General features: G+C 58.6%; 4 protein-coding genes across 4 annotated transcripts; 3 read left to right on the top strand and 1 right to left on the bottom strand.

Annotated features, from left to right (window-relative positions):
* Positions 1–645: 645 nt before the first annotated feature.
* Samd1 (sterile alpha motif domain containing 1) lies at positions 646–3,875 on the top strand. The gene is made up of 5 exons (XM_076847759.2): positions 646–1,973; positions 2,397–2,691; positions 2,779–2,875; positions 2,972–3,083; positions 3,172–3,875. The coding sequence occupies exons 1-5, from the start codon at positions 1,026–1,028 to the stop codon at positions 3,328–3,330; spliced, it is 1,611 nt and encodes a 536-aa protein (XP_076703874.1). The 5' UTR covers positions 646–1,025; the 3' UTR covers positions 3,331–3,875.
* A 1,485-nt stretch (positions 3,876–5,360) lies between these two features.
* Positions 5,361–8,041, top strand: C1H19orf67 (chromosome 1 C19orf67 homolog). Its single transcript, XM_076857637.2, has 6 exons — positions 5,361–5,695; positions 6,337–6,478; positions 6,599–6,699; positions 6,776–6,961; positions 7,320–7,454; positions 7,867–8,041. Exons 1-6 carry the CDS (start codon positions 5,361–5,363, stop codon positions 8,039–8,041), a joined length of 1,074 nt encoding a protein of 357 aa, XP_076713752.2.
* A 4,410-nt stretch (positions 8,042–12,451) lies between these two features.
* On the bottom strand, positions 12,452–14,789 carry Misp3 (MISP family member 3). The gene is made up of 3 exons (XM_076847906.2): positions 13,660–14,789; positions 13,111–13,184; positions 12,452–12,835 (listed from the first exon to the last, which is right to left on the bottom strand). The coding sequence occupies exons 1-3, from the start codon at positions 14,225–14,227 to the stop codon at positions 12,818–12,820; spliced, it is 660 nt and encodes a 219-aa protein (XP_076704021.2). The 5' UTR covers positions 14,228–14,789; the 3' UTR covers positions 12,452–12,817.
* A 4,781-nt stretch (positions 14,790–19,570) lies between these two features.
* Positions 19,571–27,680, top strand: Palm3 (paralemmin 3). The gene is made up of 7 exons (XM_076847663.2): positions 19,571–19,611; positions 21,937–21,985; positions 23,096–23,176; positions 23,773–23,915; positions 24,022–24,106; positions 25,930–25,975; positions 26,071–27,680. The coding sequence occupies exons 1-7, from the start codon at positions 19,571–19,573 to the stop codon at positions 27,678–27,680; spliced, it is 2,055 nt and encodes a 684-aa protein (XP_076703778.2).
* Positions 27,681–27,918: the final 238 nt, after the last annotated feature.

Here is a 27,918-nt window from a genome sequence, read left to right on the forward strand (position 1 = left end):
CGTCCGGCCCAGGACGGAGAGGGCGCTCTAGGGAGACGCTGGGGCTGGCGCGCCGGGAGGCCGAGCAGCGGCGGGGGCGGCTCTGGCAGGAAGAGTAAAGGGGGGAGCCCGCGCGCGCCCCCCACCCCGCATCTTCTGCGCGGGGCCAGACGCACCAGAGGGGCGCAAGGGCGGCGGCGGCCAGAGGGTCCTCGCAGCGCTCCGGGAGCGCAGCAGCCCAGACCCGCGGGCGGCGAGGTCCCGGTAAGTGCGGTCCCGAGAGCGGAGCGAGCCGGGGAGGCGTGGAGAGGGGGGCTGGGCGCCGGGGACGTCTGGGTCCCGCGCCCAATGGCTGGAGGGCGGCCGAGCGCCGCCCGCCCGCCCTGCCCGCCCCCTCTCCCCTCCCCCCGGCGCTCCCCTCCCCCTCCCCCTCCCGCCGCTTTCCCCCGCCCCCGCCCCGGCGCCAACTCCGCGGCGCCTCCTTAAAAAGCGCGCGGGAGTTGTAAGGGGGGGCCGGAGCGAGCCGGAGTGAACGAGAGCGCAGGGTAAAGGGGGCGGGCGGGGGGCCCGGGCTCCACCTTAAAAGCGGGCGCGTGGGGGTGGGAGGGAGGAAGGCGGGCGGCGGGGAGGAGGGAGGGAGGGAAGGAAGGGGGGCCGGAGTGTCCCGGGCGCAGGGCGCGCGTGCGGCGGCGGCGGCGGGGAGGGGCCGGCCGCGCCGCGCTCCCCTCCTCCCTCCTCGCATCCCCGGCCCCGCGCGCGCCCAGCAGAAGCGGGTCTGTGTGTGCGTGCGTGCGAGTGAGTGAGTGTGTGCATATTTTTTTCTCTTTTCTTTCTCTCACTGTTTTTTCTCTCTCGCTCCCTCGCTCTTTTTTTTTTTTTTTTTTTGCAAAGAAACAGCAGCGCCGCCGCCGCTCCGCCGAGGCGCTGCGCCCCCCGGGGGGGGAGGCGGAGGAGGCGGGCAGCGGCGGAGGGAGGAGAGCCGGGGAGGGGGGCGCCGCGCTGGGAGGGAGGCAGCGCGCACGGTGCAGCCGGGCCGGGCGGGAGGCATGGCGGGGCCCCCGGCCCTACCCCCGCCAGAGACGGCGGCGGCCGCCACCACGGCGGCCGCCGCCTCGTCGTCCGCCGCTTCCCCGCACTACCAAGAGTGGATTCTGGACACCATCGACTCGCTGCGCTCGCGCAAGGCGCGGCCGGACCTGGAGCGCATCTGCCGGATGGTGCGGCGGCGGCACGGCCCGGAGCCGGAGCGCACGCGCGCCGAGCTCGAGAAACTGATCCAGCAGCGCGCCGTGCTCCGGGTCAGCTACAAGGGGAGCATCTCGTACCGCAACGCGGCGCGCGTCCAGCCGCCCCGGCGCGGAGCCACCCCGCCGGCCCCGCCGCGCGCCCCCCGCGGGGGCCCCGCCGCCGCCGCCGCCGCGCCGCCGCCCACACCCGCCCCGCCGCCACCGCCCGCGCCCGTCGCTGCCGCCGCCCCGGCCCGGGCGCCCCGCGCGGCCGCCGCCGCCACAGCGCCCCCCTCGCCCGGCCCCGCGCAGCCGGGCCCCCGCGCGCAGCGGGCCGCGCCCCTGGCCGCGCCGCCGCCCGCGCCCGCCGCTCCCCCGGCAGTGGCGCCCCCGGCCGGCCCGCGCCGCGCCCCCCCGCCCGCCGTCGCCGCCCGAGAGCCGCCGCTGCCGCCGCCGCCACAGCCGCCGGCGCCGCCACAGCAGCAGCAGCCGCCGCCGCCGCAGCCACAGCCGCCGCCGGAGGGGGGCGCGGCGCGGGCCGGCGGCCCGGCGCGGCCCGTGAGCCTGCGGGAAGTCGTGCGCTACCTCGGGGGCAGCGGCGGTGCCGGCGGCCGCCTGACCCGTGGCCGCGTGCAGGGGCTGCTGGAGGAGGAGGCGGCGGCGCGGGGCCGCCTGGAGCGCACTCGCCTCGGAGCACTTGCATTGCCCCGCGGGGACAGGCCCGGACGGGCACCGCCGTCCGCCAGCGCCCGCGCGTCGCGGAGCAAGGTGAGCGCGCCGAGGAGCCGGGACGCCGCGCGGTGGGCAGGTGCGGGCGAAGTTGGTGGAGGGGGCGCGAGTCCCGGGTGGAACTGGGCGGCGGGTGGCCGGGGGTTTTGCGCGCTTTGCGCGCGTTCCCTGCGGGCTCCGCGTGTGGTGACCTTGGCAAGTGGTTTAATCTTGCCGAGCCTCAGTTTCCTCGGATGTAAATGCCACTTGATCACAGTAGCGACCCCTTGGGGTTGTTGTGCGACTTTAGTGAGATTTGTCTAGTGAAGGCTTTATTAACACAAAGCCTGGCACGGAGTGACTGCGTAAAAGTTAGTCCGTATTGTTATTAAAGGTGGCATTGGGTACACGACTCGGCCTGGGATCCCCCAGGATCTGGGTCCAGGATTAGAACAGCTGCTATGCTTCTCTCCCTGGCCCCAGAGAGGTGGAGAAGAGCGAGTGCTTGAGAAAGAAGAGGAAGAGGAAGATGATGAAGAAGAAGATGATGATGATGATGTGTCTGAGGGCTCAGAAGTGCCCGAAAGTGACCGTCCTGCGGGTGCCCAGCACCACCAGGTTAATGGCGAGAGGGGCCCTCAGACTGCCAAGGAGAGGGTCAAGGAGTGGACGCCCTGTGGACCCCATCAGGGCCAGGATGAAGTTCGGGGATCTGTACCTGGCAGTGGCAGCCGCCAGGTGTTCTCCATGGCCGCCATGAATAAGGAAGGGGGATCAGGTAAGGACTGCTGGGAGGGTGTTCGAGGGTCAAGGAGGAATCCCAGTCCCAAGACAATGCCACAGGCCCGACCTTTTTCTTTCCTAGCCTCTGTTGCCACCGGGCCAGATTCCCCATCCCCTGTGCCTTTGCCCCCAGGAAAACCAGCCCTACCTGGGGCCGACGGGACCCCCTTTGGCTGTCCGTAAGTTGGGGCACTTGAGACATGGGGGTAGTGCCCAGGTGTATGTAACAACTAGAGGGGCATCGGTGTTTACTGGTACCCTCTGTTTTGATGCAGTCCCGGACGCAAGGAGAAGCCGACTGACCCAGTGGAGTGGACGGTGATGGACGTGGTGGAGTACTTCACAGAGGCAGGCTTCCCGGAGCAGGCCACAGCTTTCCAAGAACAGGTGAGTTCCCTGCCCAGGACTTTATACACATGCACAGAGGACCATGGCAGGGATAGGCTCTGATCCTCCCTCTCTCTGTCCCTCCCAGGAAATCGATGGCAAGTCTTTGTTGCTCATGCAACGCACAGACGTGCTCACCGGTCTGTCTATCCGCTTGGGCCCCGCCCTGAAAATCTATGAGCATCATATCAAGGTGCTTCAGCAAGGCCACTTTGAGGATGATGACCCGGATGGCTTTTTGGGCTGAGCACCCAGCCTTGCCCTACCCCCACCCACTCCAACCCCCATCTTGCCCAAGACCCCCAGAGTCCATGAGCTGGATGGGGACACCCTCAGCCCTCGTAACAGACTCCAGTGAGGGGGGCGCCCTTCTCTGCTCTCTCTCCCCTTTGTCTCAAACACACCTGCCCCCCAACACATGCCCTGCTCTACAATAGTAGAGTATGGGGGGGACTGGGCCTGCTCATTCACCCCAAAAGGCCAACCCTCCCCTCAACCCAGGACATTTTTGAAAAAAAATAGGGGGGCCTCCCATCTCCCCAAGATTCAGTTCAGCCAGATGTTTCTTATATAAATGTTTTGTTCTGCCTGTTCATTTTGGTGGGTGGTCTTTCCTTCCTCCCCCACCACCCATGCCTGCTCCCAGCCTGCTGCCCCTGGCCTCCAGCCCCTGGGGAGCATCTGGGGTGGGTCCCTGGGTCTTCTCCTCTCCTCTCCCTTCTGTCGATCATTGCTCCAGCTGGCTGTATTGCTTTTTAATATTGCACCGAAGGTTTTTTAAATAAAATTTTAAAAAAAGAAAAAGGAAAAAAAAAAGTCCATTTTATGAATGGAGTGGGGGAGGGGTGTTGAAGAGCCTCCTAGGTGCACTTAAGCAGTTTGAGGGGGAGAAAAAGTAGTGATCTGGCTGTCTGGATCGTGCTCTAGTCATTGCTCAGGGATAGCGTTCACCTAGTACACTGGACTCCGGGTTTGATTCCTTAGCACTGCAGAAAGAAGGGAGGAAGAGTAATCGCTGTAGGAGAATGGGAATATTTGCTTTATCTTCTGTCATTTCCCCATTCTCAGAACCTCCCGGCATACACAGTAGGTGCTCAAATATTTGTAGAGTGAATAACTGTTAACTCCATGTTTTATGAGTATTTTCTTGATTGTCCCCTCAGCAGTCCCATGAGGCAGAGAGCTCATAAAAACCCACTTTATAGGTGAGCCGTCTAGCTCAGCACAGCAAAAGATGCTCATGGTCCACATGGGGGAGATCTGACACCTGTTGACTTTTTTTTCATGGGGGTGCTGTACTTGGGATTGAGTCCAGGGGTGCTTTACCACCGAGCTACATCCCCTGCCCTTTTTTTATTCTTTTTTTTTTTTTTTTTTTTTTTTTTTTTTTTTTGAGACAGAGTCTCATTTAAGTTGCCCAAGCTGGCTTTGAACTTGCAATCCTGCTTCAGCCTTCCCAGTCACTGGGATTACAGGCGTGCACCACCTCACCCAACTACCTGTTGCCTTCTTTACCTAGAACCTTTAAATGTAATTGACAGGTGGCTTCATAGCTAATGTTAGTTATAGTATGGACTGCCGGCCTTTGCATGCGGTAAAGAATCCAGTCTCCAAGTGTTAGGGGCAGAGATCTGTGCTGGGACCAGGATATGAGCAGAAGCCACCGGCCATCAGATGAAGTGATGGAATAGGGAAAATCTTCCAAGCAAAGATTTTTTTATTGTTAGTAGGGACTTGTGATGTAGTAGTTGTCACTACTACTAAGTTCACGTGCTGTTTCTCAACTCCATTCGTTTAAAAAAAAAAAAAAATGCCTGGGAATCACAGGGGTGGAGCCTGAGCATCCCTCTCTGGGTTGGGACACGCATTAGAGACCCCTCCTCCCTAGGAAACCAGCTGGGAGAGAAAAAGGTGCTGATCCTCGGCCACACTCCCAGGATGTAGCCGCCCCAGCGCGGGCCTGGGTCTCCGCCCTCGGCGGGTCCCTCCTCCCCAGAGCCAGGTGCCGGGAGCGCGCGGATGCGCGGGGCCCCGCGGGTGCGCAGCGCGGAGCGGGCGGAGCAGCGCGCCTCTCCCGCGTGTTGAAATTCAAACGAGGCGAACTCCGCCCGCCCGGCGCGGAGCCGGCCGAGAGGTCGAGGCAGGGCCGAGTTGGAGGCGGCCCCGCTCCCGGTCCAGGCAAGTCCCAGGCTTCCTGGGTTCTTTGGGCGGGATTGAGCCTGCGGCCAACGTGAGCTGCGGAGACTTAAAGAGTGCGGACCCCGCCCCCGGCCCCTGATGGCTTCGGAGCAGTGGTTCGTGGGGCCGCTCCCCTTGGGCCCTGGAGAAACGCCGCCCTTGGACGACTTGGAACCGGGGACGCAGCCCTGCAGAGATCCCTCGTGGTCAACGCCGCCCGGCAGGCCTGAGGACCCACCCGAGCTGGAGCCAGAGGATGCCCAGGGGCAGTTGCTGGAGGTCCCGGCCTCCATGCCTTCCCCCGAGCCTCCAGCCCCCGACCGGGGGCCGACCCCAGCTCGCCTACCCCTGGACGCTATGTTCAGCCCCATCACGGAACAGCTCCGCTACCTGCTGAAGAAGGCAGATGACTTCCAAAGCTACTTGCTCTACAGGTGATCCAGGATGGGGTCCTAGGTCCCCAGGCTTAGGGAGACGGGAAATGGTAAATGCTCCAAATCAAAGACAGGGTAGGCAGCCCCCACCAGGGTCACAAACTCAAAAGCATTAAGAGCCAAATGGAGAAAGTCGGTGAAGCTGGTTGATCAGGCCTACATTCCTGAGAGTGAAGAGGACCCTAGGACTGGGGCTGGCGACTGTTAAGACTGCCCAGAGTTGCCAAGTCCCTGGAACTTTTCTCCCAATTTTTAAATGAACCCCCCGGGGCAGCTAAACAAAACCCAACTGAGGCAGATTTGGCCCCTGGGCTACCAGTTTGAGACCCTAGAGGATAGCGTGATTCCCAGACCAGGGGAAACGGGAGTCTGATTCTTAAGTGTCACTGCCCATTGGAATCCCCTGGGAGTCTTGTCGAAACCCTAAATTTCTGAGCTTCATCCTACAGGGAGTTTTGAGCAAAAGTCAGGTGTCAGCATTTAGCAAGTGCTCCAAATCAAAGCTGCCCTGAGAAAGGCCTGGCACTGGGGGCGGCGGGGGTATGACAAGGGTGGAGGCCAGGGATACAGGTGGGGAGTGAACAGGAGAAACTGGGGGCAGGGTGTGAGAGGTCCTAAAGGCCCCCTTCTCCCTTTAGCAGGGACCGAGTGCAGAAGGAACAGCTGGCAAAGGCCATGCCCACCTTCTTAAAGATGTGTGAGCCTTACTTCTTATACCTGGAGGCTGCAGCGAGGAGCATGCCCCCCATCTATGGAGCCCTGCAGGAGCTGGTTCGAAAGGGGGTGTGTGGGGCCGTTTTCCCAGTCCCTGTGCCCCTTTCTTCTGGAGGCCCCACACAGGCCTGGGGGTGAAGGGGTTGCTTCTGGCAGGCCCTCTCATATGCCCATCCCCCTTCCGTGCAGCTGTTGGAGATCTCCCAACAGCTGACTCTACGCCTGGAACAGCTGGTCCTCATGTATGCCTCCTTTGGGTTCGTGGACCTGGAGGAGACTGACCCCCTGAGGTAAAAGAGGAGACAAGGGATGGGGACAGTAGTGGAGTCAGGGTCCAGCCTCATGTGCCTTCCCGTGTCCTGCCAGCATCTCCTGCTTCTTCTGTGGAAGGTTCTCCATCAGCCCTTCCCACGAAGTGTCCATCTTCAGATACTGTACCCCAGCCGCCTACACCGCCAGCCGCTTCCCCCGGTACCTCTATAAGAAAATGCGCTGGAACCTGGAAACCACCCCAGAGCCCAGCAATCGAGGACAAGATCCCCATGTGGATTAGTGAGTCTCTTAATCAAAGTCCTCCTCTTCCCATGCTGAATGCCATATTGGGCCTTTGAACCAGTACCAAAGAGTGAAAACCATGTAGCTTTGAAAGACCTCCCCACCCCACACTGGGGATGGAATCCAGGGCCCAGCACAGGCTAGGTTCTACCCCTGAGCTGCACCCCCAGCACCCCCCCCCCTTTTTTTTAGCCACATCCTCCCATCAAAATAAAAGTAGAATTTTAAAGAGAGCCACCTCCCTGAGAATTTCAGGGCAACTTTGATAAGTTTCAATCTCATCCTCAAAAGTAAAGCCCTCCACAGAAAAGCTGGGAAATCATCACACTTAACTGCTGCTCTCTCTCCCTCCCAGCTACTTTCTGTGCTATCGAGATACATGGGAGGACACAGGCCAGAATCCAGCCAACTCGTGTCCCCAGATCCAAAAGCTGTGGTCCATCGGTCGATGGGTGCCCCTAGGGCCAGCTGAAGATGACCTTTATTCATGGTAGGAGCCAGGGCAGTGGCAAGGTGGAATTGGGAGGAAAGAAAGGATCCCATCATCTAGGGAAGCCTCGACACTTTACTTCCCTTGGTAAACCGATAACATTTTATTGTGTCCCAAAAAGTGCTTTAGGCAGACTCCTGTAACAGCCCACTGAGATCTAAAGTAGTGGCCCCATTTACAAGGAAGAAAACAGGTGTTCAGAGAGGTTAAGTTACCTGCCCAAGGACATACAGCAAGTAGAATGATTGGCGGTCACCTCTGGGGAACCACTGCTCTAAGTTTCTTAACAAGGAAACAACTTCCCTCGGGATTCCCACCCCCACACACACACCCGCAGCTGAAACAAAGCGAAAAGTGCTCCCAAGGGGCAGGGGGCGCTCACGTCCAGGCCTGTATGTCCCCGGCCCCCTAGGATTTTGTGCCCGCAGCCTCCTGGGGACTACCAACAGCTGCTGACCATCGGCTTCGAGGAGCCGTCGCACATGCTGGCCACCGACCTGCTGGTGCAGATTCTCATGGGTCAGGCAGGCCCGGCCCGGCCCCCGAGCGCTGTCGGGCCTCCGGCGTGGACTGCGCAGGGGCCTTGAACCTGGGGAAGAAGGAGGGGGCTGGAGCTTGACAGTTCCAAACTCCCAGAGAGGGGCCAGGGGAGGGGCTCACTCGTTCTCCTAGCGCAGCCTGGCCTCGCCTTCCAAGGGGCCAGGCCGAGCTGGCCAGTCTGCACTAAGTCTAGCCCGGTCCGGCCGGCCGCGGAGCCGGGAGTTCAGACACACCAGTTTTGTGTTAAATAAAAGAAAGAAAGAGGTCACAGACTCAGCGTCCGCTCGGAGCGCCGCGCCCCTCCCCTTGGGGCGGGTAACCCCGCCCACTAGGCCGCCTTCTGGGAAACGTAGTTTTTGGAAATAAAACTCTAGTCGACCCGTAGGCAAGGCGACAGTTCGGCGCATGCGCAGAGGTGCACGTGAAGCAAACCGGGAAGTAGTGGTGCCTGTCAACAACCGGAACCCAGAAAACCGCAAGTTTCGAGAGCCGGGAAATTCAACGCCCACTGGAGGAAGAGCCATAGGGTCACGCCCACCCACCCGTTTTGACCCGGAAAAGGTTTTGTTCTGGAGTGAAAGACTACATTTCCCGACGTACCCTAGGAAAAGGGTTGGCGCTCTGTTTCCGAAGGGCCCTGTCAGACTTTTTCTCCGCCAGATTTTGGTTCTAGGAACCTGGCAGCTGACTGTTATTCGCGGAGTGTCTGGGGCGCGCGCGGAGTGTGACAGTCTCAGGGAATCCCAGCGTGGAATCTCTAAGCCCCACCCCATCTGGACTGGAAAAAAGATCCTGGGCTGAGAAAAGTGAAACTCACCTGTGCAGTGCAAGCAAGTGGTGGAGCCTGGACTCAGTCGCGTTCCTCCGATCGCAGCTGCTCCCCTGCGGACAGCTTTTGGATCCCTCAGCATTTTCAGAGTGGAGACCCGGATTTTGTGCTTTTGAGCAAAGCCCTGGTTTTCCTAATAATTCTTGGCACATGGTATGATCATCAACCCTCATTTACAAATGAGGAAAACGGACGTGAGAGGTAAACTGAGTCGGGATTGGACACCAAGACCCTTGCTCTTCTAGAGACCATTTCTGGCTCCATCAAGGATTTTTTTAGTCCACAGTCTAGGTCTGAAGGACTTCGAGGGGGTTCTAAAGCTCCCCGATACTGATTTGAGTTAGCTCCTCTGAGTTTTCGCGCAGTTGTAAGATTTTTTATAGACTATCCCGGCCCAATAAAAATATAAAGTGAGCCACATGTGTCATTTTAAGTTTTCTCAGAGACACATTTTAAAAATAACGAGGGCTGGGGTGCAGCTGGGTGGCAAAGTGCATCCTCACATTGCATGAGGACCCAGGTTCCAGTCCCAGCACCACGAAAATAAAAACAAGAGGTCAGATTCATGTTAGTGATATTTTTATTTAACCAAATATATCAAAAGTAGCATCTCTTGGGCTGGGGTTGTGGCTCAGGGGTAGAGCGCATGCCTAGCATGTGTGAGGCACTGGGTTCGATCCTCAGCACCATATTAAAAATAAATAATTAAAGCTATTTTAAAAACCTTTAAAAAAATAGCATCTCAACATGTAATCCATGTAGGAAAATTGATGTTTCCTTCTGGGTGTGGGTGCTAAGTCTTTGAAATCTGATGTGTATTTAATACAGCACTTCTCAATGCAGACAAGCCACGATCAGCTTTAGACCATCTCCAAGCCAGATTCACAATATACTTACAAACTAAAGGTTTCTGCTGGGTGGCAGCAGTCCTGGGAGAGGAAGGAAACAAGCTTGATTTTCTGGGTCCTGTTGCTCAGGAACTGTCTACACTCATGATCCTCAAAGTTTAGCATGCATCAAAGCCGTGTGGAATGTTTCATCACTACGTCTGGCTGGGACCCAAGGATGTGCATTCTTTTTTAGTTTTCTGGTGCCGGGGATGAAACCCAGAGCCCTGCACATGCTAGGTAAGCACTCGATCACTGAGTGAATGGAATGTGCATTTCTAACACATCATTTAAGCATCAATGATCCAGCTGGACCAGACACCACACTTTGAGAACTACTGATCTATATCTGCATTATAGTTCTCAAACAGAGTTGCACCTAGAAATAATATTGAGAGCTTTAAGAATTTCTGATGTTAGCTGGCTGCAGTTGCACATGCCTGTAATCCTAGAGATTCAATAGGCTGAGGCAGGAGGATCACAAATGCCAGACTGGGCAATTTTTTTTAATATTTATTTTTTAGCTTTAGGTGGACACAATATCTTTATTTTATTTTTATGTGGTGCTGAGGATCAAACCAGTGCCTCACGCATGCCAGGCGAGCGCCCTACTACTTGAGCCATATCCCCAGCCCCCAGACTGGGCAATTTAGCAAGACACCATCTCAAATTTTTAAAAAACTTAGAAATGAAAGAAGTGTTGGGGTTGTAGTTCAGTGGTAGAGTACCCTTAGTTCAATCCCCAACACCAAAAAAAAAAGCAAAAAACTGATGTCATCCTTGGGAGTGTGTAACTGTGATAGAACACTTGCCTGTGTGTGCAAGGCCCTGGGTTCCATCCCCAACACTGAAGAAAACAAAAGCCCTGACATCAACAAGCCTCACCCATTCCTATTAACTAGGCATAGGCCTCAGTTGGATTTAATGTGCAGGAAGTTACAGAACTTTCAGTCTACACATAAGCAGTCCTGTCCACTCTTTCCATGCTCAGTTCTTAGGAGGAGTGGTCCCAGGAGTTAGAAACAGGTTCTGAGTGTTTCCATTTCCCATCTTGGCAGCCTTGGGTCTCTGCTGCCTTCCTCTCCACATTTCCCAGAGTCATGGTCAAGCATGTAGTCAGTGGGTGCATGATGGGCACTAGAGGCCAGCCTTTCCTGGACTACTCTTGGGTGCAATGCCTGTAAGCCTTTTCCACCTATCCATCCCCAGCCCTGCCACATGTGTATGCACATGCACGAGTATGAGTGTGTGTGTGTATGGGCTTGTACTGAGGATTGAACCCAGGGGCTCTCTACCACTGCACTACAGCCCGGCCTTTTTTTTTTTTTTTTTTTTTTTTTCACATTGAGACAGGGTCTAGTTGACCTTGAACTTGAGATCCTCCTGCCTCAATTTCCTGAGTACCCAGAATTGTAGGTTGTGCCACTGGGCCTGGCTCATCTATTTTATTTATCCATATTTTACTAGATATTTGCTGTCCCTATGCATGGGATAGAGTTGAGCAGATCCAATTGTTTAAATCAATTCTAAAATATTCCCAAGCCTCACCTTCCCTGATCTCAGCACACTTCTCTCTCTCTCTTTTTTTTTTTTTTTCTTTTCATGCTGGGGCTTGAACCCAGGGCCTTGTGCATGAGCTATATCCCCAGCCCTCAGCACACTTCTGAGAAGCTATAAAACTATGGCCAAAAAAAACATTAACTGCATAGATACAGTGGAGCAGATATCTTGGGGAGTTCACTAACACTCCTGAACTGCACTAGGGGAAAGAAATTAACCAGGGCTTGCAAATTGACAGCCACAGGCCTTCTCGCTTGCCACTCTTATCCCTTCTGCACTCTTTTGAGAGCTTTTCTAAATAGTCACAATTCTTAAAAGTTCAATAGATTTTTTTTTTTTTTTAATGTGATGCTGGGGCTCAAATCCAAGGCATCCCACATGCTAGGAAAATGCTCTACCACTGAACTGCACTCTCAGTCCCTAGATTTCTTTTTAAATTACTGGGTTCCAGTTGCTTTTGTTTATCACTTTGTTTGAGACTGGGTCTCCCTCCCTTGCCTGGGCTGGTCTTGAACTCCTGGACTCAAGTGATGCTCCTCCTGAGCCTCTGGCGTAACTGGGACCATGGGAGTGGGCCACTGCGACTGGCTTCCGGTTTCTTTCCTAAAACAGCAATTCTGACCCCACTCACTGACTTGCTCATTCATCAGAGACCCAGGGCGGCCAAGATGGGAAATGGAAACACTCAGAACCTGTTTCAACTCCTGGGACCACTCCTCCTAAGGACTGAAGGGTGATTTCCAGGAACTGCCGAGGTCAAGGAAGAGCTTGGACCCTCATCTACTTTTTTTTTTTTTCCAGTTACCGTTTTCATCCTTAGAACAGGAACAGCCTCATACCATCTCCTCCGTCTAGCTGGCGCCCAGATCACAGCACGCCGTTGTCACCAATAAAAGTTGAAGCCTATAACCGCCGCCCGTGAGCTAGTCAGAGTGCCACATTTTCAGCCTGCGCCGCCAGCGGGCAGTAGGACTGGGTGGGTTTGGCCCAGGGAGGCGGAGAGGCTGGGAGGCAGGGAGGCTGGGAGGCGGACAGCTGGGCAGCCAAGCGGCCGGGCAGCAGGGAGATAAGTGTGCATTCCGCATTCCGGCATTCCGGCCGACGCCTCCTGTGGCTTTCTCTGGCCTCTCTCCGACCGCTCCCGCCCCACCCCAGACGAAGAGAACTGAAAAGAAACCAGCTTGCACAGACCAGGAAAAACGGAGATTTATTGGGGGGGGGGGGCGGGGACGGTGACCCCGGCCCTCTAACAATCGAAAGATTAGTTCAGTTAGACTAAGAAGGGTTGAACAGTCACGGTTTGTGGATGGTGGTCAGTTTCCTAGTGGAAAACCATATTACAGAAGGGACTGGTCAGTTTCACAAAGTGAAAACAGAATGGGCTGGTTGATTTCAAGTTCACCAGTGCAGAGGGCTAACCCCTCTTAAGGCCTTCTGCTGAAGCGGGGGGGTCGGGAGGGTGGGCAGGGAAGTCCTGCTGGGCGTCGCTAACCCGGTCCTCCCACCGGTATGTTAATTCAAGTCAGGGGTCCCAGCCTATTCAAACTTCAAGGTTTGCGTTCCTCCTGAGAAAAGAGGGGGACACACGAAGGCCACCCTTAGGGGACCCATGCACCGCATCCAGGCGTGGGGTGGGGCAGTTGGAGCTCCAAGAACACCTCCTCCCTTTAACCCACCCACCCCACCCCCGCCTGGGCTGGGCTAGGATTTCAGGTCTTGGCCAGAGTAGTGTCCCAGGGGGAGGGGCCGGGGGCGGGGATGCTCTTTTTCCCTCCCAGAGTCCGGGCACCACAGGCAGTGGTGGGAGGGGCGACAAGCACTTGGGGAAGGGGGTTCCCACCTGCTCCAGGCTGTTCTCCGAAGCCTTCCTGCGGGGGGGCCAGATCACTGCCAACTTTCCATCGCCCCTGCTCGCTGCGGGGGAAGGGACGCTCAGCCTGCTTGGCCCCTCCTTTCACCAGCTGGAGGCGGCCAGGACGAAGGAGGCCGGCCGCACCCCTTAAACACATACAGGTGTTCACCCGCCTCCTCCCCTGGGAGGCCTCCACCCAGTTCTAGGGATCCAGAAACTTGAGGAAGGCGAACCCAGAGTGGACGCAGGAACCCGAAAACACAGAGGGCGGATCCAAGAGCCCTAGAGGGTTTCCTGAAACGAGCCCCCACCGCCAAAACCAAAGTCGTGTGGATCTGGGAGTCATTCCCGTGGGGGTGGAGCACAGGGAGTCGACGCCCAGAGGAGTGGCCCGGGACGGAGACTTGTGAAGGGTCCCAGGAGTCTGGGAGCCTGAAAGGCGGAACCCCGAGAATCGGAGGGCCAGAGAAAGGGTCACAGGAGTGGGCGATTGTTGGGAGCCGCTGGAGCTGTGGGATCCCACGCATCGCGGCTTACCCGTGAGGCTCGGCGCGGGTTCCTTGAACTCAGTGGTACCGTAGACGCTGCGCCTCTGGCGCTGCCACTCCCGCTCGCGCTCGCGCACTTCGCGCACCTCTTGCTCCAGCAGTGACGGTGCGATGGGCGGCGGGGCGCGGGCCAGCACTGGGCACCGGCCCTGCACGGCCGAGCGCTGCCGGCCTCCAGGCTCCGGCAGCCTCTGTGAGCCCGCGCTGCCCTCCGCGGCCGCCGAGGAGCGGTTCTCCGCGGCGGCCTCGAAGAAGCGCTTGAGCTCGCCCAGCGGCTGCGAGGGCGGACGGGCGCTCGGCTCGGGGGCCGCGGGGCGAGCCAGCGCCGCCTGCCGGTGAGCCTCCCGCTCGATGTCTCGTTGCATCTTTGCGCCCGCCCGCGCGCGCCCCAAGGCGCGCGGGAGCGCGGGGCCGGGACCTGGCCGACTGAGCACCGGCCGCACGCGCAGCTCGACCAGTTCCTGGCCTGCGCGGCTGGAGCTCAGGCCCCGGCTCCGTCGCAGGCTCTCCTCGCGTTCGCAGCTGCGGCGGATTTCGCGCTCAATGGGCGTCTCCATGAGCAGCTCCGCGGCGAGCCGTTGGGGTGCCTCCTGACTCAGTGGAAATAGCAACTGGGGGACTTCCGGGCCTGACCCGGAGGAGGAGGAGGTCTCAGGGCCAGGAGCTGAACACTGCCCTGCGACCTCCGCGCTCTGCACTGCAGGCAGCCCAGGGTCGGCGCTACCTGGCCCCGGACTCACAGAGCCTGCAGCTGCGGACCGCCCGGGGCGCTCTGCGACCCGCTCGGCTGATGGTTGCAGGACTTCGCTCTTTTGCTCTGGAGCCCCAACGTCCTGCGCTGATGAGGGAAAGAGATCCTCGCCGCCCAGCCTGAAGACCTCAGTGTCCTGCTCTGCAGCAGGCTCCGGGGCTTCGCTGTCTGGCCCGGGGGGCTCGTGGCTTTGCTCTTCAGATGACCCCAGGGCTCTGCTCTCCCTCCCGGGGACCTCGGTGTCCAGGGTTTGGTGCAGCTTGGGAGCCTAAGTTCCCAGACTCTGGGTTTTGATGCCCAGAGCCAGGATACCGTGCCCTATGAGGCACCTGTGGCCGCAGTCTCCGCCCGTGGTTCTAAGGCGTCGCCCGCGCCCGCAGCTTTCCGGACCCGCCTCTGGCCTCCGAGAACGGCCCCTGGGGGCAGGGCTGGGCACCGCCCCCGGCACCTGCCTGAAGGACTCCAGCTCCGCCCCGGCCCCGCCCTCGGGGCGGGGGCACCTTGCCGGGGGACTGGATTTCTTGCCCTGGTCCTCTGGTGTCAGCTTAGGGCACAGAACTCCTCTAAAAAGCGTTACCTGGACCCCGCCGCTACCCAGGGGAGTCGCTCTGCGTGCCGGGTTCTCTCGCTGCCCGCACGTTGGCACCTTTTTCGTTCAATGTCCCCGGCAAAAAGCCGGGTTGGGCCTCTAAAACAGGAGTCTTCTTGTGGGGGTGTCCCCCTGATGGTCATCCTTGTCCAGAAGGTGTCTGCCGGCGGCCAGCGACGCCCCTGGCCTCTGGGCCAGCCCCTTACTTTCCACCCTTGCGGCGCTCAGCTCTGGCCCGAGGGGGCGCCAGGATCCGCCTAAAGGCGCGCGGGGTCCCCCGGCTCCCTCCCAGCTCCTGGCCTCAGCAAGGTTGGGAAGGGTGCGCTGCGGCCCTCACCCAGCCCAGAAAGCGGCTTCCCTTTCCCGCCCTGGAGAGTCCGCGCGGCGTAGGCGCTAAGAGCGCTCCTACACTCAGGAAACAAGGAGAGCGCTCCCAGGGAGCCGCCAGCTGTGGCGGTTGAAAGACGGTCACCTTGGGCTCCGGCGGCGTTCAGTCTAGCGCCAGGGAGCAGCTCCCTTTGGAGCAAATTCTGTCATTCAAGGGCAGCATCACAGACTCCGCGCGCGTGCCACCCACCTGCAGGGACATTTTCCTTTCTTCCCGCTGATCGAAGCAGGCTTTCCACAGAACCCTATCCCCCACCCCACCCGCAACACACCGAAGTACACACTATTCCAGGGTGACCCAGGAGAAAGACATTTACCTACAGAAAACGGGGGGGGGGGTTTCTGGCCTCAGAAACCCCCAATAATCCAACTATTTTATCACCCCTTCCTGCCTACGCTTCCTCTTTTCCACCCTCTTCCTCTTCCCTCTCCTTGATCCCAACCTCCTCCCTCTGACCGTCTGACCCTGCAGCCTAATTAGAATCAGCCAACCTGGCTCCTCTCCCTCCCAGAACCCGAGCAAGGTGTGAACCTTCTCCAGGGCTCGGTTTTCCTATCTGTAAAATGGGGACGGGATGACCGTGCCTAACTCCGTTGGGAGATTGTTGAAGGTTCAAGCTTTATATTTCCAGGGGGAGGGGTTGTGGCTCAGTGGTAGAGAGCACTTGTCTAGCATGTGGGAGGCCTGGGTTCCATCCTTAACACTACATATAAATAAATAAAAAGTTCCACTGACAACTAAAAAAAATATATTTTTAAAAAAGGAAAAAACTGGGCTGGGGTTGTGGCTCAGTGGTGGAGCGCTCACCTAGCATGCACGAGGCACTGGGTTCAATCCTCAGCACCACATTTAATGTCAAATAAAGATATTGTGTCCACCTGAAACTAAAAAATAAATATGAAAAAGAAAAGGAAAAAAATCTGTTTCCAAAAGAAATCGTCTCCATGGTGCCCTCTTCACCTGTCACCTCATGACCCCTCCTCTGGCCATGCTGAGCTGGCTCTGGGCCTGCAGCCCTATGACCTCTGTTGAAGGCCTGGTTGCTGGCTCTGTCCCACGTCGTCCTTCATCCTAAGGGTCACCAGCCTCTCCCGCTTCCTCCTGCCTGACAGGCAACCCTTCTCAGGCTTCAGATCCACATGTGCGGACAAGTTTCTTTCCCTCTGGCTTCAGCAGAAGGGAGAGAGAAGAGCAAGCCCAGGATTTTAATTCCATGTCCTCTCCCTCCAAGCCCCTTTGGGGACATCCCAGTAGCAGCTCCACATGGCTCTCCTTGGGGGCCAAGAGGGTACACAATCTACTGGGCCTCCACGGGTGACCTTTGTAAATGGTCGCTTCATTACGTCCTCATCGGTTACTCTTTTTGAATACATGATCTCTTCCTGCTACAACGCAGACCCTGAAAAATGCCAATCTCATGCTTTAAGCACCATCTCTGTGCAGGTGGCTCCCAAATTTATGTCCCCAGTCCTGGGTTTCCCCCTGGGCTTTGGATGCACTTCCAACAGCGTCAGTCTGATGGATTTCCCCCGAACGTTTCCAAGACTGAATTCTAGATCCCCGACCCTGCTCCGCCCCACCAAGAGTCACAACTGCACCTGTCCATGCCACACTCTGGGAGGCAGCCCCGATTTCTCTCTTTCCCCCTCCAATCTCAGCAAACCCCTGTGGCTCTGCCTCCAGACATATTCTGAATTCATCCACTTCTCTCACCCTTGTCCCAGCCGTCACCTCTCCCTCCAGATGCTCCCACCAAACAGACTAAAAACCCAATTTCCCTTCGGTGGGCCAGAAAGCCCTGCCCTCTTCTCAGATCTCATCTTGTGCCGTCCCTTGGGTCACGTCATCGCAGCCCTCATGCTTCCCTCAAACCTCTCCATTGGAATTCCCACCACAGAGTCTGGGCATTCTTTCCCTCCGTGGGGAATGATTCATGCCATGACTGACTCCTGTTATTCAGCTCAAATGTCACCTCTTCAGAGAAGGGGTCCCTGATTGCCCAACCTGCAACAGCAGTCCCTCTTCAACCCCATCCCCATTTTTCCTCAAGAACCCATCCTTGAGGCCGGGCTGTAACTCAGCATAAGGCCTTTGAGTTCATCCCCAGCACCAGGAAATCCAAGGCCAAACCAGAGAACCACAGAGCACCTCCTCCTCCCGCTCCACTGCAGGTATCACCCATCATCTTTATTTCTTTGTGTATCTGTGAGTTTTCGGTCTCCCTCCCTACACCAGGAAGTGAGCAGCATTACAGAATTTTCTGTTTGTTCTACTCACCTCCATACCCAACTCTTCCACACCTGGAATGCTGTCTGGTACATGAGTTGTTTAAAAAGTCAGTATTTAGCAGGGCACTGTGACGCATGTCAGTCCAGCAGCTTGGAAGGCTGAGGCAGGAGGATTTCGAGTTTGAAGCCAGCCTCATCAAAAGTGAGGTGCTAACTTGGTAAGACCCTGTCTCTAAATAAAATACAAAATAGGGCTAGGGATGGCTCAGTGGGCGAGTGCCCCTGGGTTCCATATCTGGTTACCCCCCACCAAATAAAAGGCCACAGAGTGTATGACTCCATTCACACAAAATGTCCAGAACAGGCCAGTCCATAGAGATGAAGCCAATGGGTGGTTGTCAAGGCTGGAGGGAGGGGAGATGAGGTTTCCTTTGGGGATGATGAGAAGGTTCCGGAATCAGGTAGAAGCAATGGTGGCATACCATCATGAACGTGCTAAAGGCCCCTAATGCTAAGTGTTGTCATGTACAATTTACCATGACTAAAAAATAATTTAGCCACTTGGGGTGGTGAGCAACCTGTAATCTCAACTACTTGGGAGACTCAGGCGAAGGCAACACAGGGAGACCCTGTCTCAACAAACAAACAAAAATAATTAATGAAGTCAGCCCAATCCAGTGGCAGTGGCACAAGCCTGTTGTCCTGGCTACTTGGGAGGCTGAGGCAGGAAAATCACGTTAAGCCCAGGAGTTCCAGAGCTTTGTACTAGAGTGTGGGACACAGGAGATCTCAGCCCTCAACCAGCCCCCCTCTTCCCCAACCCCCAACTCTCCAGAAGCAGGGAGCCAGGTGCGTGCTCTAGGGACACTTCATCTCGTACCCAAGCTCTTCCACACCCCTCTGCTCACAGCTGACCCTGGGCCCCCTAAGTGGGGTCCAGGAGAGGAAGATCAAGATTTAGAAAGCACATTTTTTTTGCTCTTTGCTCCATGGGACGAGTCCCTAGTGGAATGTCCTCTAATGTGTGGGGCCCACATCAGGCAAGAGCCTTATCAGGGTTAAGGTCAGAATCCTAAAGTCTGACCAGGGCTGGGATGGGGGAAGCACCCATCTCCTCCTGCCTGAGGGCCGCAGGAGAGCAGAGGGGGCCCTGCCCCATCCTGGAAATTACTTCCACGGGAGCAGGGCTACATGAAATGTGCAGTCAGCTGAGAGAGAGGGTGCTGGCCCTTAAGAATGCAATGGTATAAAATAGGGGACCCTCAAGGTTTGGGTAGGAAGTTCTCTAGACCTTGCTTGTCACCACTCGCTCCCGTGACTTTACCTAAGGAGTATCTGGGGTTCTGGGGGCCACCTGGACTGAATCTCCCATATCACAGATGGGTAAACCGAGGCCTAGAAACCTGAGGCAAGATGTCCACAGTTACCCAGGCTTGCTCCAGCCTCCTGGGTCCCCTGGTGCTGAGCCTCTGGCCTCCAGAATTCCCTGGCTGGAGCAGAGGTCCCTTCCTTCCCGGGTGGGGCCGGGTCTTGAAGGGAGTCCTGCGGCTTCTTAGTGTGCATGCCATGAATGACATTCACGTGCCCTGACAGAGGACCAAAGGACGGGGAATGCCCTGGAGGGTGGAGGTCAGCAACTGCCATCTCGCCCACCTGCTTGACCGCACATGTGAGAGCATTTGCCGGAGGCAGCCCGGTGCAGCAAGAAGGCCGGCGGCTGGTAAATAATTTATCCAGATAGCTGATAGTGCCTCCCAGAACTGCCGCCAGCCCCCAGCCCCCCTCCGTGCACCTCCAGCCTCGGCCCAAACCAGCTGGACCAGCTCTCCGGGTGCCGCCCTGCAGCCCCCCTCCCACCAGCCCAGTCCCGGCCTCCAGGGCACCTTCAGGCAAGCGGGTAGTGGGTCTCGAACTCAGAGACTGGGAAGTGGGCTTCTGGGCAAGATGGCCCTGCAGAGCCAGGCCTGGTCTCCGGCCACACCCATGTAAGTGTCTGGGGTCACCGGGGCTGGAGGGCCGAGGGCCGGGCTTGGAAGGGGCTTGGGGGGGATGCTGGCCTTGCCTGGGAGCCCAGAGCCCCATCTGGATTTTCCTAAGGAAACCCGAGAGAGTGGACAGGGCAGGGGCCAGCCGCATGGGCTCCTCAGTGGCCCCTGCCCCCGAGACTATGGTGGGGGATGTGGACTCCCCGACACCTTCTTCAGGGATTTTCTGCTGCCAGGCCAAGAGCCCAAAGTCCAGCCTGGGGGTGGGGCTACTGCCGGGTTCTGGGGCGGGTAATGCTGGGGTCCCCTGCTTCTACACTTGGCCCCTGGAATCACCCCCCACCGAATGGCCAGAGTGCCTGACCTCCGACAGGAGAAATGAAGGGCTCCCCAGCTCAGAGACACAATGACAAAATCGAAAAGATGACCTGCTTCATGAAATGGCCACCAACTAACTACTCCTGGTGGCAACAGGCAGGCTAGGGCCACCACCAGGATCTCATCTCATAGTTGGAGATAAACAGTACCAAAGGGTGTGGGGGGAGTATCTTAATATGTGAGATGGGAAGGCCTTCTAATTTAGAGAGTAGAGGGGTTCCAGGGTTTGTGAAGAGTTCTAGAAAGGGGGCTCCCCCACTGGGGTCCCCAATTCTGTTCCTCACCCTTCTGGGTCTTCCACTGCATTATTCACCAGCTACAAACCTGGTTGCCTAGCAACGGGAACCCAATCCCCCCCAGCGAGGGAGAGGCGAGGGAGATTACATCTTGGGGAGAGGACGGCAGAGAATGGACTTCAGCCCTCCCCCAGGGACAAACCTGGGCTTCCTTAGGGATGCCCCGCAAAACATGACGTCAGTCCCCAGTGGAAATCAGGACCCCAGGCTTACCTCCAGCCTCCTGGGTGCCAAATGGAAGGTTCCTGGACCCCACGCCCAGGGTCCGGTGTTTGGGGCGTGAGTGCCTCAAGTTCTCCTGACTCCGTGACCTTGAACAAGTGTTTTTGCCACTTCTCAGAGCCTCAGTTTCCCCATCTGTGTAGTATGGGGACAATGTACTACCACCTCCAGGGATCACTGGGAGGCTTAAAGAGGGTGCCGTGCGCGAGGCGTTAAGACAGCGCCTGGCACAGGAACGAGCTCCCTGACGGTCGGCTGCTTCTGTTCGTGGTTGGAATGTCAGCCGGCCGGTGGACTAGAGCCAGACCATCCTGATCAGGGCAGGAGAGGCGGGCGGAGGTGGCTGTGGGACACTATATATAGCAAGTGCCATTATGCTTTCTTGGTGTGGCCAGTAGAGGTCTGGGAAGTCCCAGCCGGAGCTTGGAAGGTGAGGCTGTAATGGTCCCCTAGTAAGGTTAGCATTCAAATTAATAAACCTCTGAGGATTTCTCTGCACCCAGCCCTGGCTAGTGGGGACAACAACAGACAGCTCGATGTCACTTTCTAGATATGGCAGTTCGGCCAATGTAGCAAGAGAGTCAGCACTCAGCACACGTCCATGACGATGAAGGGCCAAAGTGACAATGACAGCTTCCTAATGGTGTTGAGCACTGGTCAGCTTCCAGCCTCCAAGGGGAGGAGGAGGCTGAGAAGCAGGGCGGCAGGTGCATTGAGCAGGACGGTGATGGAGAATCTCAGGTTAAACCTTAAACCACAACTCCGGCTCCTTGAAGCTCAGAGTCCAGTACTAGGGAGCGTGACCCAGGGACCCTTGTCCCAGGAGGGGATTGGCAGGAGGAGGAGGCAGCTCAGAAGTTACCATGGCAACAGTGGGATGGCCATTTCTCTCCCCAGATTTCCTCACCTCCCAGCAGGGAAGGGATCCTGGATAGGAGGAGAGGTCCACGGAAGTGTGGCAAGGGTGCCTGGCAGGATTTGAGGGTTTCTGGTAGGACAGACTTGGAATAGTTATCATGATTAGTCATCAATAGAATTGCTCATGGGTATTATTAAATTACGATGAATAATAAACAATGTACTATTTTTTGGAGCACTATTCCTTATGTTTTTCCCTGTATGGATACTTCCTCGCACGAGAAGGGGAGGCGGTTCAGCTATTCACACTCATTTCACAGATGAGGATACTGAGGACAAGGGAGGCAACCTCAGACTAGGAGACCCGCCGTGGTCTCTGTCCATATCCCCTCCAAGACCCTCCCTTGTCCTCTGCCCTGGCTTCTCCCAGGTGCAAAGGGGAAATAGAGGCAAAACCTGGGCTCTCCTGTCGGCTACGCCAAGTTCTTGGCCAAGAGGGGAGTGTCAGAGGTCTGCTGAGGAATTGGGGGCCCTGAAAGCCCCATCCGCAGCCCCTGCCCTCTCCCCACAGGCCCATGGCCGAGAGCTCCCTCTATCGGCAGCGGCTGGAGGTCATTGCGGTAAGTGACACCCTCCCAGAGCGCTTGGTCCTGCGCCCTGGGGAACGCCCCCCCAACCCCAGGTTTCTTGGTCTCCCCCAACCCCGGGAGCAAGACTGTCACTGTGAAGAGGGGAGCAGAGTCCTAAGCTCTGGCCCTGCCCAGGGCTCTAAGCCCTCAGCCCCCTCCCCTCCCCGCTCCTTTGTCTAGTCAATGCCACCCCAGGATGGCGGGGCTGTGGACCCGGCACTCCCAGAACCTGCCTCACCCCACCGGAGCCTGCTCCCGGAGTCGGGCTTCCCGGACAACCCCATCTCTTGCACCCTGTCTCGGACCCCATCCTCGGAGCCTCTCCTTATGGACCTCCATCTCTCAGGGTTCTTCCTGCCCGGCTCCTCTGGACCTCCATCACGCTGATCCTATCTGGGTCTCTCATCCTTCCACTCCATTTCTCTCTCCTCCCTCTTTGAACCCCATCTCCTAGAACCCCAACCTTATGTAGCACCTACTGCATCCCCGCCTCTGTACCATGCCTGACCACCCCTGTACCCCCATCCTCTGACCCCACCTTTGCACCCCATCTCTGATCCCCACCTCTGCGCTCCTATAGCTTTGATCCCTGACTCTGCCACCCATCTCCCTATCCTCCCCACCGTACCCACCCCCCATCTCTCTGGACCCCACCTCTCCAGCCCAGTGTCTCTGACGGACGCCCCCATTTCGGACCCCCGTGTCAGTAGCACCCTCCCTTGGATCCAGTATTTGGACCCTCCCTCCCATCCCTATGGACCCGGTAGCCCGACCGCCAGGCTCTCAACCGCCTCGGACGCCCACCCCAAGGCCCCGCCCCCGGGCCCCCCCATCCACCGACCCCCATTGGGCGCGGCGAGGCTTCCGCAGCATCCCGGGCGCGGCCGGCCCCGCCCCCGCCCCGCCCTCCCTCCGCCCCTCGGCCGGCTGCTGAGTCAGCGCCTCCGCAGCCCCCTCCCCGCCGGGTGCCCACCGCGCTGGGCTGCCCCGTGGGGCCGGGAGCCCCGGAGCCGGGGGAGCCCCCGGGGAGGAGGGCGGAGGGGGCGGAGGCTCCGCGGGCCCCGCCCGGCCGGCGGGCAGCTCCCGGTCCTCTGTGCGCAGGAAAAGCGGCGGCTGCAGGAGCAGATCCGCGCGGCGCGCCGGGAACTGGAGGAGGAGAAACTCCGCGTGGAACGGCTCAAGGTTGGGGCGCTGGCCGGGCCTGGGGGATGAGGCGGAGGTGTCTGCGCGGGTCGGTTTGCGGGGCGACAGGAACCTCTGCCCAATTTGGGGGGTGGGCAATAGGGAGGCGTCGGTCGCAGCTTGGGGGGTGTCTTTCCCAGCCCGAGAGGGGATGGGGCGGAGTGGTCATGGGGACAGCAGTCCCACTCTGGGAAGAGCATGGGAACCCAGGAGGTCTTTGTCCTAGTTGGGGGACACCAGGGGAGCCATAGGGCAGCTTAGGGGTAGGGAGGGGCAGTAGGGAAGGACGTGGGTTTCACCTCTGTCTTGTTTTGGAGCAGTTGTGCCCCCCCCCCCCCAGTCTCTGTCCATTCTGGGCGGGTTGAGGGGACCGAGGGGTGTGTGACCCAGCCTGGGAAAGCCATCGCTGGCTGGCAGGGGGTGTTTGTTCCATCTGGAGGTGGAAGTGTTGGGGATCAACCTGAGCATGTATCCCGATGTGTGTCCCCTCTGGGTGACTGTGGGGCAGTAAGGAATCTACTGAGGTGAGGTCAGGAGGGGACCACCTGGGGTAGGGTAGTCTGTATGTCCAGCCCAGGGTTCCCTTCCATGCCCAGAGGAAATCTCTCCGGGAGCGTTGGCTAATGGATGGGGCCGCTGAAGGGCCACAGCAGCCGGAGGACACCGGCTCGAAGGACCCCCAGTCCCCGGAAGGCCAGGCTCAGGCACGCATCAGAAACCTAGAAGACAGCTTGTTCACGTGAGTGTCCCCCACCCTCCCACCCGGGCGCCCAGCCGGACCTCTGGATCACTGGGGAAGGGGGCAAATTGAGTTGAGGACCCAGCAGCCTGCTTCTCTCCCTCAGACTCCAGAGTGAGCTGCAGCTGTTGCAAAGTGCGTCCACAGGTGCCCAGCACAAACCCTTGGGTAGGCTCACCTGGCGCAGACAGGTGAGGAACTAAGGAGCGGTGGGTAGGGGAGGGGGCGTGGCCTTCTCCCAGAGCCCTTCAACGCGATACATTGAACCCACCTCTTGCTACTTCTTTGCTTGGAGGGGGTCGGCAAGTAAATTTCCCTGCCTCAGTTTCCCCATCTCTAAAGTGGGAATAGCAACAGCACACCGTGGAAGCGCCCCTGGGGGCGTCCAGGAGATCATAGCATTGGTAGCGGGCACAGGGAAGTTTTGGATTTTGGTTGTTAGTATGGTCCTGTTGAGGAATGTCGGCAGAAAATGTGGGCAGATGTCCCTGGGATCCGGCCTTGAAAGTCAGAAAGGGTCACCAGAGATATTGTGATTGCCTGAAAATAAAATAAAAAGAGTTGGGGGTGTGACGCAGTAGCAGAGCAGGTGCCTGGATGCCCAGTGCCCTTTGTTACTTCCCTGGTTCAGGAAAAAAAAATAACGATACTCTGGCTCCCTAGGTTTTCCTTGAAGTCCAAAAGATTCAGCAAGGTTCACACCCGTCCGCAGAGGGCTGGGTCTTCCACAGTGCCACCCCTCCTGTCTTCCCTTAGCCCCAGGAGCTTGCTGGGTGCCGAGTTGGGGGAAAGCTCTTGCTGGGGTTGGGGTCGGCCAGCCGTTCCTGACTGGAGATGGGCAAGGTTTGGTCTGGGCCTCAGGGAGCTCACAGTCTAGGGGAGGAGACAGGTACCGAGCTGTGAGAGGGGATCCTGAGTGTGGAGGGCCACCTAGGGGAGGCCTACCTGTGGAACTGGGGGTGGAGCCCAGCCACAGAAGGCTTGCCTGGCGTGTGTGAGGCCCTGGGGGTCTCAAAAGCATCAGTAAGTTAAAAGGAGAAGTGACATCTAGGTTGAATTTGCAAAGAGGGGAAAGCACAGCCCTTACAAAGGCCTGATGGCTGGAAAGAGGAAGATGGAGTCAGAGACTGAGGCCATCATTGGAGCCGGGCCTAGGTCACCTGCAGAGCTGTTGCTTGCTGCCCTGCCTGAGCCCATCTTCCTCCTCTTAATCCTTCAGTTTCATTCCAGCCACAATGACCCTCTCTTCTATTCCTCTAACTTGCCTAGCTCATGGTGGCCTCAGGACCTTTGTACTTGCTATTTCTTCTGCCTGGAATGCCTTCCCCACCTCTTGACTCCTGACTGCTTCATCACACCCTTCGGGTCTCTGTTCTGCCACCTCTACCAGGAGGCCCTCTGCATTTAATACCTACAGGAGGCCCCTTCTCGCCTCCCAGCCGCTCCCTAGCTCCTCTTCCTGACTTTGTGCCTCTCCACAACCCTTCTCACTGCCTGGCAGGATCTATTTCTTTATGTTTTTTTTTGTTCTTGTTTTTATGTTGTTTTTGTTTCGGTGCCAGGGATTGAACACAGGGCCACTCGACCCCTGAGCCACCTCCGCAGCCCTATTTTGTGTTTTATTTAGAGACAGGGTCTCACTGAGTTGCTTAGCGCCTTGCTTTTGCTGAGGCTGGCTTTGAACTCGCGATCCTCCTGTCTCAGCCTCCCGAGCCGCTGGCATGACAGGCGTGTGCCCCGCCCCCCCACCGTGCCCGGCTTATGCCTATGTTTTTCACCTCCTTCCTTCACTGAAATGAGTTCCAATAACAACAGTCTGGAGCGTCATCCTTGGGTGCCCTGACCCAGCAGCTGGCAGAGGAGGCCCCTGACACGGGGATCATCTCTGTGGGCACAGCCTTGTTGAAGCACCTGTGTGACCTGCAGCAGTGGGAGACACACTGGCTTGGGAGGCTGAGGGGAGGCTAGAGGAGGGGACAGGGCCCACCTGACCTGGTCTCTGCCCTCCCTGCAGAGTCACCGTCCTGTCTCCCAACCCACCATGGAGGCGGGTCTTGCAGGTGGGTGTCGGAGCCCCAAGGGAGGAGGAGGAGGGTCCCTTGGTCCTTCCTGGCCCTGACCTGCCCTTTCCTCTCCTCTCCTGACCTAGGCCCAGGCCAGTCTGAGCCAGACAAGAGAGCTTCCCTGCCGACTGGACTGGTGGGCGCATCCCCAGAGGTCCCCTCTGAGCCCCAGGAGGAGGCTGCTGGGGTTCTGCCACCACAGAGGCAGGTCCCTGGGGCCGTGGGGACCTCCCCAGAAGCCAACGGCCCCTGCCCTGGACCCAGCCCTGGCCGGGAGCAAGAGCGGAGCCTGGGGGCGGCCGCAGCAGAGCGGGGTGGAGTGGAGGCCAAAGGAGCGGGTGTGGTGGAGGTGGTGTGGGAGGGCCTGCGGGCCCCGGGGGACTGTGCCACGGGGACATCGGGGACATCGGGCCTGGAGCTGGAGGCTAGGGTGGAGGAGGTGGTGCTGGAAGCCATTGGGGACAGGCAGGGGGCTGGCAGCACCGAGCTCCCAGCCTGGGTGAAGGAGGACAGGGGTGTGGCGGAGGTGGTCTGGGAGGGGCTGGGGGGCACTGAGTCGCAGGAGTCGCAGGAGTCCCAGGCCGGCGGGGAGGTGGGCCCAGAGGCCACACTGAGCAGCTCAGAGCCCCTGCAGGGAGATGCTACCCAGGAGGGAGAAGGTGCTCCCGGGGGCAGCCCCGAGGGCGAGGGGCAGGGGGGCTCTGGAGGAGAGGAGGGGTCCTTCATCTGGGTGGAAAGAGCGACTCTCAGCGAGGACTGGGAGGAGCTGCTGATGGAGGGGCTGGAGGGGCCCGTGGTGACAGAGGGAGGAGGCCGGGAAGCCTGGGAGGGGGGGAGGAGGGGAGCAGAGGAATCCCCCGGGGCGGGAGGTGAGGAAAGTGAGGCGACAGGGACAGGGAGGGACACAGCTGTGAATGCAAGTGAGGGGCCACAGCAGCCAGAGAGGGGAGGGGGGGAGGGAGAGGGAGCGGCTGGGGAGCCGTTGGGCACCGAGATAGGAGACAGTGAGGGACCCTTGAGGGCAGAGGGGGAAAGGGGCCAGGACGAGGCAGAGGAAAGAGCTGAGGACCCGTCCGGAGTGGAGAGCAAAGAAGTCGAGGGGCCTTTGGGGACAGAGAAGGAAAGAGGGGAAGAAAAGCAAGCAGCAGAGAAAGAAGAGGAGGAAGCTCTGGGAGTGGAGGAAAAAGGAGGTGAGGAAATGCCAGGGGCCACTGAGGAGCCATCAGAGGCAGAGAGGGAGGGAGGTGAGGAAGGCCTCGGGGCAGAGAAGACCCAGGGGTCTGAGGAAGAGCTGAGCTCAGCGGGGCAGAGAGAGTCTGGGGAAAGGACCGAGTCCCAGGGGGAGGTGAGCGAGGCCGGGACCATCCTTGGGGTCAAGCAGGAGCCAGTGCCAGGGGAGGGACCGCAGCCCCTGGAGAAGCAAGGAGCCACGCTGGAGGAGGAAGCCGGGCAGCTCCGAACCCCTGCAGAGAGCCAGGGGCCCCCAGGGGACGCCATGCCCCTCCTGAGAGAGAGCCCAGCCCCACAGCAGCCCACCGAGAGGCAGCCTCTGCTCCAGCGGGGGAGGCCCAGAGCCAACCCCAGTGCCCACCCCGCGCCCACCTATGCACCCGCCCGGCAGCCTGAGCCGGCCGCCCCGGCCGAGGGCAAAGAGGCAAGGGGCCCCAAGCAGAAGACGTGCCAGTGCTGCGCCGTGATGTGAGCCCGCGCCCCCAGCCCTCGCCCGGCTCCGCCCACAGCTACCTCACCTCTTGGCACCCGGCAGGGGGTTCCAGGCACACAAGGCCCCACCAGACCAGCTGGCTTGCACGTCCACCTTGCCCGCTGCCTGTGACCCTGGCTCCCGTCCGTGACAAAGCCTTTATACTTGAAAATAAAACCTTAAAGCACTCGGACAGCTCGGATGTGTGCGTGGTGTTAGCAAAGAATCATTCATGGAC

Source organism: Callospermophilus lateralis, chromosome 1 (genome assembly GCF_048772815.1).
Source record: "Callospermophilus lateralis isolate mCalLat2 chromosome 1, mCalLat2.hap1, whole genome shotgun sequence".
NCBI classification, from domain to species: domain Eukaryota; kingdom Metazoa; phylum Chordata; class Mammalia; order Rodentia; family Sciuridae; genus Callospermophilus; species Callospermophilus lateralis.